At 50.7% G+C, this 11,232-nt stretch overlaps 1 protein-coding gene across 1 annotated transcript; it reads right to left on the bottom strand.

Moving 5' to 3' along the window:
- Positions 1-103: 103 nt before the first annotated feature.
- Positions 104-4,022, bottom strand: TYROBP (transmembrane immune signaling adaptor TYROBP). Its single transcript, XM_007996446.3, has 5 exons — positions 3,879-4,022; positions 3,441-3,473; positions 3,158-3,292; positions 2,929-2,975; positions 104-335 (listed from the first exon to the last, which is right to left on the bottom strand). Exons 1-5 carry the CDS (start codon positions 3,937-3,939, stop codon positions 270-272), a joined length of 342 nt encoding a protein of 113 aa, XP_007994637.3. The 5' UTR covers positions 3,940-4,022; the 3' UTR covers positions 104-269.
- Between the last annotated feature and the right edge of the window lie 7,210 nt (positions 4,023-11,232).

The following is an 11,232-nucleotide window of genomic DNA, read 5'->3' as shown; positions in this document are numbered from 1 at the left end:
AGCGTTCCCAAAGCCTCCCTCCCATGAACTGTTTCTGGATCCAAGGCCCCCTCGGGACCCCCACATGTCCCCCATCCCATCAGCCCAAGGATCTGGCATAATGTTTTTGTGCTTCATGTTTATTTGAGGGCAGTATTGGGGAGAGGTCTGGTCTCTCAGGGATGGTACTCTGTGGGTCTGTATCACGGTAGGAGTTGGAATGAGGTGCAGGGTGGGCTTCAGGAATGGCTGGATCCAGGTATCAGGTTGCTTACTGTCATGATTCAGGCTCATTTGTAATATGGCCTCTGTGTGTTGAGGTCGCTGTAGACATCTGACCTCTGACCCTGGAGCTCCTAAAAGGATGCGGGCCATCAGTGGAAGGGACCCACCAAATAAAATCCAGCCTTCAGCCTTCTCCCAGTGGCCTACAAGGCCCCTGGCAGCTTCTTCAGCTTTATAGCCATGGAAGAGATCTGGATTTTATTCAAGCACATTCAATGTTCCCCCCTTCTCCTCTGCCTCATCAGTGCGCCCTGGCCTCAGGGCCCCTGCATGTGCTGTTCCCGCCACCTGAAACTCTGTTCCCCTAGATCTCCTCTCCCTTCAAGTCTCAGTTCACGTCACCTCCTCAGAGAGGCATTTCTCAATTTCCCCTCTGTAGTTTCTTCCCCCCACACTCCAGTCACTGTCACAAAAGCCTGTTTATTTCCTTTACTGCGCCTCCCAAAATTATTGTATTAGTTCATTTGCTTCAACTATTCAACTAGTTCATTTGTCTTAACTATGACATAAACTCTGTCATTGTGTCCCCAGCATCGAGCACTTATAGGTGCTGGACACATCCACAGAGGGAATGAATACATGAATACAAAGGGTAATGCTTTGCCCTAAAATTTCACTGCCACCAGTAACTGGAAAAGCCCCTCGGTCTTCTGGATATCACAGAGCCAAACCTGAGATTCTTAGACTTCACAAAGAAACTTTATCCACAAGTGAGGTGAATAGGCAAAGCTGGTTGCAGACAATACATCAGACTCCACACAGCGGGGTTCACACTTGGGGTGGGGAGAGGATCTAAGTGGCCCCCAGGGGCAAGCCTCACACAGAAACCCTAAAATTATATATAATGACTAGTCTGGGCATGCATTTTCAGGGGAGGGGTCTTAGAGGATCTCATGACCCCCTAAAGGGTTAAAAAGGAACATTGACAGAGAGGAGCATAGATGACTAGATTCTCTTGTATACACCATAGTTTTTAAAAAGAGCTTCAGCCAGGCATGGTGACTCATGCCTATAATCCCAGCACTTTGGGAGACCGAGGTAACAGGATCTCTTGAGCCCAGGAGTTTGAGACCAGCCTGGGCAACATAGTGAGAACCTATCTCTACTTTAAAAAAAAAAAAAATTAAGGTCGGGTGCGGTGGCTCACGCCTGTAAACCCAGCACTTTGGGAAGCCAAGGTGGGTGGATCACGAGGTCAGGAGATTGAGACCAGCCTGGCCAACATAGTGAAACCCCATCTCTACTAAAAATACAAAAATTAGCTGGGTGTGGTGGCATGTGCCTGTAGTTCCAGCTACTCAAGAGGCTGAGGCAGGAGAATCGATTGAACCTGGGAGGTGGAGGTTGCAGTGAGCTGAGACAACACCATTGCACTCCAGCCTGAGTTACAGAGTGAGACTCCATCTCAAGAAAAAAAAAAAAATTAAAGAAAAGAAAGAACGAAGAACTTCAAGAATACTCAACCAGCACGTTTGCTTGTGCCTGTAATCCCAAGATTTTTGGAGGCTGAGGTGGGAGGATCACTTGAGACCAGGAGTTTGAGACCAGCCTGGGCAACATAGTGAGATCCCTGTCTTTTTTTTTTTTTTTTTTTTTTTCTTTCTTTTTGAGACGGAGTCTCACTGTCTCCCAGGCTGGAGTGCAGTGGCATAATCTCGGCCCACTGCAACCTCCAATCCTCGGATTCAAGCGATTCTCTTGCCTCAGCCTCCCGAGAAGCTAGAATTACAGGTGCCTGGCTAATTTTTGTATTTTTAGTAGAGATGGGGTTTCACCATGTTGGCCAGGCTGGTCTTGAACTCCTGACCTCGTGATCCACCTGCCTCAGCCTCCTAAAGTGCTGGGATTACAGGTGTGCGTTACTATGCCTGGCCAAAAAAACTTTTTTTTAATTATAGAAAACACTTACACTGCTCTCAGATTATATACACAATTCTGTATTTTTTGTGTGGATTTTTCTGAGGATTCTAGATTTTCTTAGTTTCTCAAAGGGATGCAGGGTCCTCAAACCCCAAAAAGAAATTGTAGGACTCCTCCCTTTAGAGTTACCAAAGTAGGGCTGAATGATATTCTCTGCCCTACTGAGAGCATCTCCCAGAAATCAGTCGTCCTAGGGCTGGGTTTCTTCCAGAAAAGTCCTGGCCTGACTTCTGGCAAGTGCTTTACAAAGGTAAAGACACCTTTTTTTTTTTTTTTTTTTTTTTTTTCCAGACAGAGTTTCCCCCTTGTTGCCCAGGCTGGAGTGCAATTGCGTGATCTTGGCTCACTGCAACCTCCGCCTCCCGGGTCAAAGGATTCTCCTGCCTCAGCCTCCCAAGTATCTGGGATTACAGGCATGCGTTACCATGCCCAGCTAATTTTGTATTTTTAGTAGAGACAGGGTCTCACTATGGTGGTCTCGAACTCCTGACCTCAAGTGATCCACCCGCCTCAGCCTCCCAAAGTGCTGGGATTACAGGCTTGAGTCACTGTGCCCAGCCCCTCTTCACACATTTTAAGTTGACCATAAGCTTGTCAGTTTTGGACAGATGTCCCATGTGCCCTCAAGGTTTGGGGGTGCTTCAGGGAGAGTGGCTTTGAAGTCCCTCTGATGGCATGAAGGAGTATTGGGCAGATATCCCCAGACAGGAGTGAAATGTGAGGAGGACAGTCTGGTTTTCTCACCTGATAAGGCGACTCCGTCTCAGTGATACGCTGTTTCCGGGTCGCCCCTGGAGGTGAGGGGTGTTGTGAGGTGCAGACACAGGCAGAGTGGTGAGTTGAGGGTGTTTTGTCATTTCCAAATCAGCACCTCCATTACCATCCCTTTGGGTGTTTGAGATCTGGGAGCTTACCCAGCTGCCCACCCCCATCTAGGCAAGTCCTCAGGATGTCCCCTGCTAGCCCCACTCACCCTCCGCAGCCCCTCGCCCCCGAGGGACCAGCCGGCCCAGGAAGTACACAGCCAGGGCGATGAGCACTGTCAGCACCAGGTCCCCCAGCACGATGCCTGCCAGCACGCCCGGGCTCACCGTAGAGCAACTGCAATCTGCAGCACAGGGGCCAGGGGAGGTCAGTGTGCGCTGGGAACTGTGGGGAGGGTGTCAGAGGCAGGGAGGTTTGGAAACAGTGAGGGAGGGACGGAGACAGGGAGGTCTTTGGGAGGAAGGGAGAGGGACCGCTGGGTCTAGGCCTACCGCTCTGGGCCTGGGCCTGGACAGGATGGAGACCTAAGGAGGAAAAAGAAGGTAAACTGAGGCACAGAGTTATGATGGGAGTCAAGGAGGCACGTTTAGAAGCTGGGGAGGGTGGATCCTGACAGCCAGGAGGTTAGCAAGGGGGAGAGTGTGTCTGGCGGGACTCAGAGGGCTGGCGTCTGGGCCACTGGACTATGTGTGTTACTTCTGCACAATGTGTCCTGTGGCAACACCCTTAGATGTCTCTTCCCCACTGCTTGTAGCGGATGACGAAACTTGGGAGCTCCAGCTCTGGGAGAAACCCCCAGGCTTTGGGAAGCTGGGGACCTGCTCCCATCCCAACACCCACTTTTCGTTCTCTCGTTTCACCCCGCTCCCTGCCCTGCCCCAAGCTGAGCCCAGGGACCCGGGAGGCAGGTGCGGAAGCCCCCAACTCACCACCTACAGCCAGCAGGAGGGGCAGGAGCAGGAGCCTGCTGCAGGGTTCAAGGCCCCCCATGAAGCCGGATGCTGCTGGACACCACAGTGTAAGGGCCGGTGGGATGTGGCGCAGCGTCCAAGCAAGTGAAGGAGGAAGTCTGAGGCGGGTGGTGGCAGGAGGGAGGAGGGGACAGGGGAGGAGAGACAGAAACAACACCCAAGAAAGAATCAGGCCCAGACACCCAGGGGCCATGTCACAGCCCCCCAACAACTGGACGTGAAGGGCAAGGGGTACATGAAGTACAAACTTCATTTCCATCCCCATCAGGGGTCAGACATCGTCTTAACAGGAGAGTCAGTGTCATGACCCTCCTCTGGCCGATTGAAACCAGCTCTGCCTCTACCTGGCTGGGCAACCTCGAGCAAGTCACTCCATCTTTTTTTTTTTTTTTTTTTTTTTTTTTTGAGATGCAGTTTTCCTCTCTTTGCCTAGGCTGGAGTGCAATGGCACGGTCTCGGCTCACTGCAAGCTCTGCCTCCTGGGTTCAAGTGATTCTCCTGCCTTAGCCTCCCAAGTAGCTGTGATTATAGGCGTCTGCCACCACGCCCAGCTAATATATGTGTGTGTGTGTATATATATATATATATATATTTTTTTTTTTTTTTTTTTTAAGTAGAGACAGGGTTTCACCATGTTGGCCAGCTGGTCTCAAACTCCTGACCTCAGGTGATCCACCCACCTTGGCATCCCAAAGTGCTAGGATTCCAAGTGTGAGCGACCGCACCCAGCCCCAACCTTCCTGAGCCTCAGTTTCTTCATCTGTAAAATTGGGAGTAAAACGGGACCTACTTTTTACAGTTGTGGGGATTAAATGAATTAAACTTCCTAGAACAGGGTCTGACACTCATCAGTTTTTTTAAAGCATCAGCTATGATGATTATCATTTAATCAGAACCTTGTGCTGTTTAAAGGATATTAAAAGAGCCATCAGCATGTGGGCACTAATGACATGCAGGCACTCTGTCCCAAGCACTAAATCATTCAGTCCCCGCAATGCCCTTCTGGGGCACATGCTCTTATCATCCCCATTGTTCAGAGAGGTAGAGACACTTGCCTAAGGCTGCACAGCAAATCAAGGTGGAAATGGAACCCAAGACCCAAAAGCGGGTTTTTGACTAGGGGAGAGTCGGGGTAGGGGGGAAAGATGAAAGATGGGAAAGGAGAAAACAGCGGCAAAGCTGAGAAAGAAGGTGAGAGTAAGGCAGTGGCACAGACACAGAGGCGTGGCTGGCGGCTTGGGGAGAGGCAGGTGGCTGGCTCTCCTGCTGAATGAGGAAGTGGCTCGGAGCAAGGCCCGAGGGAGGCCACCCCAAGGAGACGGGGACTTCTAGCCCCCAGCTGGAGCCTGGGGCTGGGGCAGGAGGAACCTGAGGTTAGGGTGCTGGGAGATGAGACAGCTGCAGGAAGCCTCCCTCCCCCATCCACACGTCACATCCACCGCTCCTTGGGCCTGGGCCCAGGAGAAAAAAGGGGAAACTGGATTTTGGTCACAGGGCAGATGCCCAGCGGCCCGTGGGGGAGGGGAGGGGAGGATATTTGGAGCCTGGAGGAGGGTCAGGTCCCAGCTTAGGCCACAGTCACCACTGTTCAGGCCTGTCTGAGTCCCGTCCCTGAAAAACCCAAGCCTCTCCCATTGTGTCCAGAGCGAGCATGGAGGGAACAGACCCTGTACGTCCTCCTGGGCACACCAGGCCACCCAAGGTGTTGGAGCAGAGTGGGCGAGGGGGCAGTCGGAGACCAGAGCAGGGCTCTGAGCCAAGAGGGCCCTGACCTGACTCAGGGGTTCACGGTTCCCTCCGGCTGCAGGTGGGGAGCAGACTGTGGAGGCAGGGACTGGAGCAGGGAGGCCAGGCTGCTGGGATATTTGTGAGGATATTGTGAGGTCTATTAGCATAACGCCTGGTTGAGTTCAAGACCAGCCTGGCCAACATGGTGAAACCCCGTCTCTACTAAAAATACAAAAATCAGGCTGGTCACGGTGGCTCACGCCTGTAATCCCAGCACTTTGGGAGGCTGAGGCAGGCGGATCATGAGGTCAGGAGATCGAGACCATCCTGGCTAACACGGTGAAACCCCGTCTCTACTGAAAATAAAAAAATTTAGCTGAGTGTGGTGGCAGGCTCCTGTAGACCCAGCTACTCAGGAGGCTGAGTCAAAACAATAGCTTACACCTGGGAGGCGGAGGTTACAGCAAGCTGAGATTGCGCCACTGCACTCCAGCCTGAGCGACAGAGCAAGACTTTGTCTCAAAATAATAATAATGACGATAATAATAACATTAATAATAAAGGGCCAGGCACGGTGGATCACAACTGTAATCCAATACTTTGGGAGACCGAGGTGGGTGGATCACCTGAGGTCAGCAGTTCAAGACCAGCCTGATCAATATTGAGAAACCCCGTCTCGGCCGGGCGCGCTGGCTCAAGCCTGTAATCCCAGCACTTTGGGAGGCCGGGATGGGTGGATCACGAGGTCAGGAGATCGAGACCATCCTGGCTAATATGGTGAAACCCCATCTCTACTTAAAATACAAAAAATTAGCCGGGTATGGTGGTAGGCACCTGTAATCCCAGCTACCTGGGAGGCTGAGGCAGGAAAATGGCATGAACCCAGGAGGCGGAGCTTGCATGAGCCGAGATCACACCACTGCACACTCCAGCCTGGGCGACAGAGTCAGACTCCGTCTCAAAAAAACAAAAAACAAAACAAAACAAAAATTCATTTTTGAGAAGGCAAGGATTGAGGTTGCTACAGACTCCTATGGATTCACTGCTGCAAACATACTTCGGTACTGTGTGATTTGGATATGTTCCACTGCTAAAAGTCTAGAGTTCCGGGCTCACTTTGATAAGAATCCTCCCTTGGCCAGGTGCAGTGGCTCATGCCTGTAATCCTAGCACTTTGGGAGGCCGACGCAGGTGGATCACCTGAGGTCAGGAGTTCGAGACCAGCCTGGCCAACAATGGTGAAACCCTGTCTCTACTAAAAATACAAAAATTAGCTGGATGTGGTGGCAGGTGCCTGTAATCCCAGCTACTCGGGAGGTTGAGGCAGGAGAATCGCTTGAATCCAGGAGGCAGAGGTTGCAGTGAGCCAAGATCGCGCCACTGCACTCCAGCCTGGATGACAAGAGTGAGATTTTGTCTCAAAAAAAAAAAAAAAAAATCCTCCCTCAATCCTTCAGCATCAGCCTCCTAGTCTCATCCTCCCCACTTCAGCCAGGCCTGGGCTGTCCCCAGAAGATATTCCCCAAGCACCATCCAGTCACACAGATGTGGCCATAGGGGCTGGAGTCAGGGTCCTAGAGCCCCACCTTTAGTTGCTGAGATGTGGGAAAGTCCAAGGGGTCCCCAAGGAGTGGACTCGGTGGTAGCAGACATCTGTGGGCTACGTGGGCTCTTTACTAACCAGAAGTGGAGTATTTCGACATTTTAGCAACCAATACAACTGTGCTGATGCAGACCACAGGTGGCAGGTCTGGGCTGGCCTCTGGGCTACGGGACGGATAAAACTCTTTGGCTGGACATAGTAGTTCACACCTGTAATCCCAGCACTTTGGGAGACTGAGGCGAGTGGATCACTTGAGGTCAGGAGGTTGAGAGCAGCCTGGCCAACATGGTGAAACTCCGTCCTTACTAAAAAATACAAAAATTAGCCAGCCATGGTGGTACACGTGTGTAATTCCAGCTACTCAGGAGGCTGAGGCAGGAGGATCGCTTGAACCTGGGAGGCAGAGGTTGCAGTGAGCTGAGATCGCATCACTGTGCTCAAGCCTGGGCAACAGAACAAGACTCCGTCTCAAAATAAAACAAAACGAAATAAAAATCCCTCCCTCTTTGGATGAAGAAAGAAGCTGAGATTCAGGGCACCAAGCGACAAGGCGCTGCCTCGAGACAGTGCCAGACTCCTGGAAGCTGAGCTGACGGCCTCCACACAAGAGCAAGAGAGGAGTGTCTCAGCCTCTCCAGGCAGCAGGCCAAGAGCTGGGGAAGCCGACGCTGACTTTCCCAGAAACCAGGCAGTGTGTCGGCCTGTGACCAGCTCACTTCTGTGGAAGCTACAGTCCCTCCCCACTCTCCAGCTTCCACACTGGCCCCTCCACAGCCTGTCCTCCTCAAAGCAGCTGGACGCTTTGTAAAACATCAGATTAATAGAGACCAAGGCAGAAGGATCACTTGAGGCTAGGAGTTCAAAACCAGCCTGGCAACATAACAAGACCCTGTCTCTAATTCTACTTTTTTTTTTTTTTGAGACGGAGTTTCACTCTTGTTGCCCAGGCTGGAGTGCAGTGGCACGATCTCCGCTCACCGCAACCTCCACCTCCCGGGTTCAAACAATTCTCCTGCCTCAGCCTCCCAAGTAGCTGGGATTACAGGCATGCACCTCCATGCCTGGCTAATTTTGTATTTTTAGTAGAGACAGGGTTTCTCCATGTTGGTCAGGTTGGTCTCGAACTCGCAACCTCAGATGATCCGCCTGCCTCAGCCTCCCAAAGTACTGCGATTACAGGCGTGAGCCACTGTTCACAGCTCTAACTCTATTTTTAAAAATAGGCCAGGCATGGTGGCTCATGCCTGTCATGCCAACACTTTGGGACACCAAGGCAGGCATATTACTTGACCTCAGGATTTCAAGACCAGCCTGGGGGCCAGGCGTGACGGCTCAAGCCTGTAAATCCCAGCACTTTGGGAAGCCAAGGCAGGTGAATTGCTTGAGCCCAGAAGTTCGAGACCAGCCTGAGCAACAGGGCAAAATCCCATCTCTTCAAAAAATACAAAAATTAGCCCAGCATGGTGGCACCCACCTGTAGTCCTAGCTACTCGGGAGGCTGAGGTGGAAGGATCACCTGAGCCTGGGGAGGCAGAAGCTACAGTGAGCTTTGATTGCGCCACGGCAGTCCAACCTGGGCCACAGAGTGAGACCCTGTCTCAAAAGAGAAAAAAAAATTAATTAATTAATTAAATTTAAAAAGCAGACAAATAGCCTAATTTTTTAAATGACCAAAAGATTTGAACAGACACTTCACTAAAGACAAGACATGAAGGCCAGGCGCGATGGTTCACTCCTATAATCCCAGCACTTTGGGAGGCCGAGGTGGGCAGATCACCTGAGGTAAGGAGTTCGAGACCAGCCTGACAAATATAGTGAAAGTACATCTCTTTTAAAAACACAAAAATTATCTGGGTGCCGTGGCAGGTTCCTGCAATTCCGTCTACTCTGCAGGCTGAAGCAGGAGAATCCCTTGAACCCAGGAGACAGAGGTTGCAGTGAACCAAGATTGCACCGCTGCACTCCAGCCTGGGTGACAGAGCAAGACTCCATTTAAAAAAAAAAAGAAGAGGCCAGCGCAGTGGCTCATGCCTGTAATCCCAGCACTTTGGGAGGCCAAGGCGGGCAGATCACCTGAGATCAGTTCAAGACCAGTATGGCCAACATGGTGGAACCCCATCTCTACTAAAAATACAGAAATTAGCCAGGCACGGTGGCAGGCATCTGTAATCCCAGCTACTTGGGAGGCTGAGGCAGGAGAATTGCTTGAACCCGGGAGGGAGAGGTTGTAGGGAACCGAGACTGCGCCATTGCACTCCAGCCTGGACGACAAAAGTGAGACTCCATCTCAAAAAAAGAAAAAAAAAAAAAAAGAAGAAGAAGAAGAAATGTGAATGGCCAGGAAGCCTGTGAAAAAGTGCTCAACACTATTAGTCATTAGGGAAATACAAACGAAACCTCAATGAAATGTCACTGCACACCCACTCAAATGACTAAAATTAAAAAGACTGACCCTATCGAGTGTCACAGAAATGTGGAGCAGTTGGAAATCTCAGACATTGCCGGTGGAAATGCAAAATAGAGCAACTGCTTTGGAAAATAGTTGGTTGTTTCCTTTAAACATTCTGCAGTAGCTCACACCTGTCATCCCAGTGCCTCAGGGGACTAAGGTGAGAGGATCACCTGAGGCCAGAAGTTCAAGATCAGCCTGAGCAACATAGCAAGATACCATATTACAAAAACTGTTCTTTTTTTTTTTTGAGACAAAGTCTCATTCTGTCACCCAGGCTAGAGAGTAGTGGCACTATCTCAGCTCACTGCAACCTCCACCTCCTGGGTTCAAGCAATTTTCATGCCTCAGCCTCCTGAGTAGCTGGAATTACAGGCGCCCACCACCACACCCAGCTAATTTTTTTGTATTTTTAGTAGACGCAGGCTTTCACCATGTTGGTCAGGCTGGTCTCAAATTCCTGATCTCTGGTGAACCACCCTCGGCCCCCCAAAGTGCTGGGATTACAGGCGTGAGCCATTCGCTGTCCTAATTTTTCTATTTTTCATACAGATGGGCTTTCACCGTGTTGGTCAGGCTGGTTTCGAACTCCTGACCTCAAGTGATCCACCCACCTCAGCCTCACAAAATGTTGAGATTATAGGCGTGAGCCACCATGCCCGGCCCAATTTTTTTTTTTTTGAGATGGAGTCTCGCTCTGTCCCCCAGGCTGGAGTGCAGTGGCTCGATCTCAGTTCACTGTAGCCTCCACGTCCTAGATTCAAGTGATTCTCCTGCCTCAGCCTCTGGAGTAGCTGGGATTACAGGCATAAGCCATCATTTTTGTATTTTTTTGTATTTTTGTATTTTATACAAATACAAAAAAGCTAATTTTTGTATTTTTTTTAGTAGGGACAGAGTTTCGCCATGTTGGCCAGGCTGGTCTCACACTCCTGGCCTCAAACGATCCTCCCACCTTGGCCTCCTAAATTTCTGAGATTACAGGCATGAGCCACCATGCCTGGCCCCCAAAATTGTTTTAAATTAGCTAGGCATGGTGGAGCGCACTTGTGGTCCCAGCTCCTGAGGAGGCTGAAGCAAGAAGATTGCCTGAACCCAGGGATTAGAGGTTGCAGTGAGCTATCATGGCACCACTGTCCTCCAGCCTGGGTGACAGAAGGAGACCCTGTCTCAAGAGAAAGAAAAAAGGAAGGAGGAAAGAAGGGAGGGAGACAGACAGAGAGAGAGAGAAAGACAGAAGGAAAGAAAAGAAAAAAGAAAGAAAGAGAGACAAAAAGAAAGAAAAGAAAAAAAACAGAAAAAGAAAAGAAAAGAGGCTGGGCACGGTGGCTCACGCCTGTAATCCCAGCACTTTGGGAGGCTGAGGCGGGTGAATCATGAGGTCAGGAGATCGAGATCATCCTGGCTAACACAGTGAAACCCTGTCTCTACTAAAAATACAAAACAATTAGCTGGGCGTGGTGGTGGGCACCTGTAGTCCCAGCTACTTGGGAGGCTGAGGCAGGAGAATGGCGTGAACCCGGGAGGCAGAG

Source organism: Chlorocebus sabaeus, chromosome 6 (genome assembly GCF_047675955.1).
Source record: "Chlorocebus sabaeus isolate Y175 chromosome 6, mChlSab1.0.hap1, whole genome shotgun sequence".
NCBI lineage: Eukaryota > Metazoa > Chordata > Mammalia > Primates > Cercopithecidae > Chlorocebus > Chlorocebus sabaeus.
This window is presented reverse-complemented; position numbering and strand designations above follow the sequence as displayed.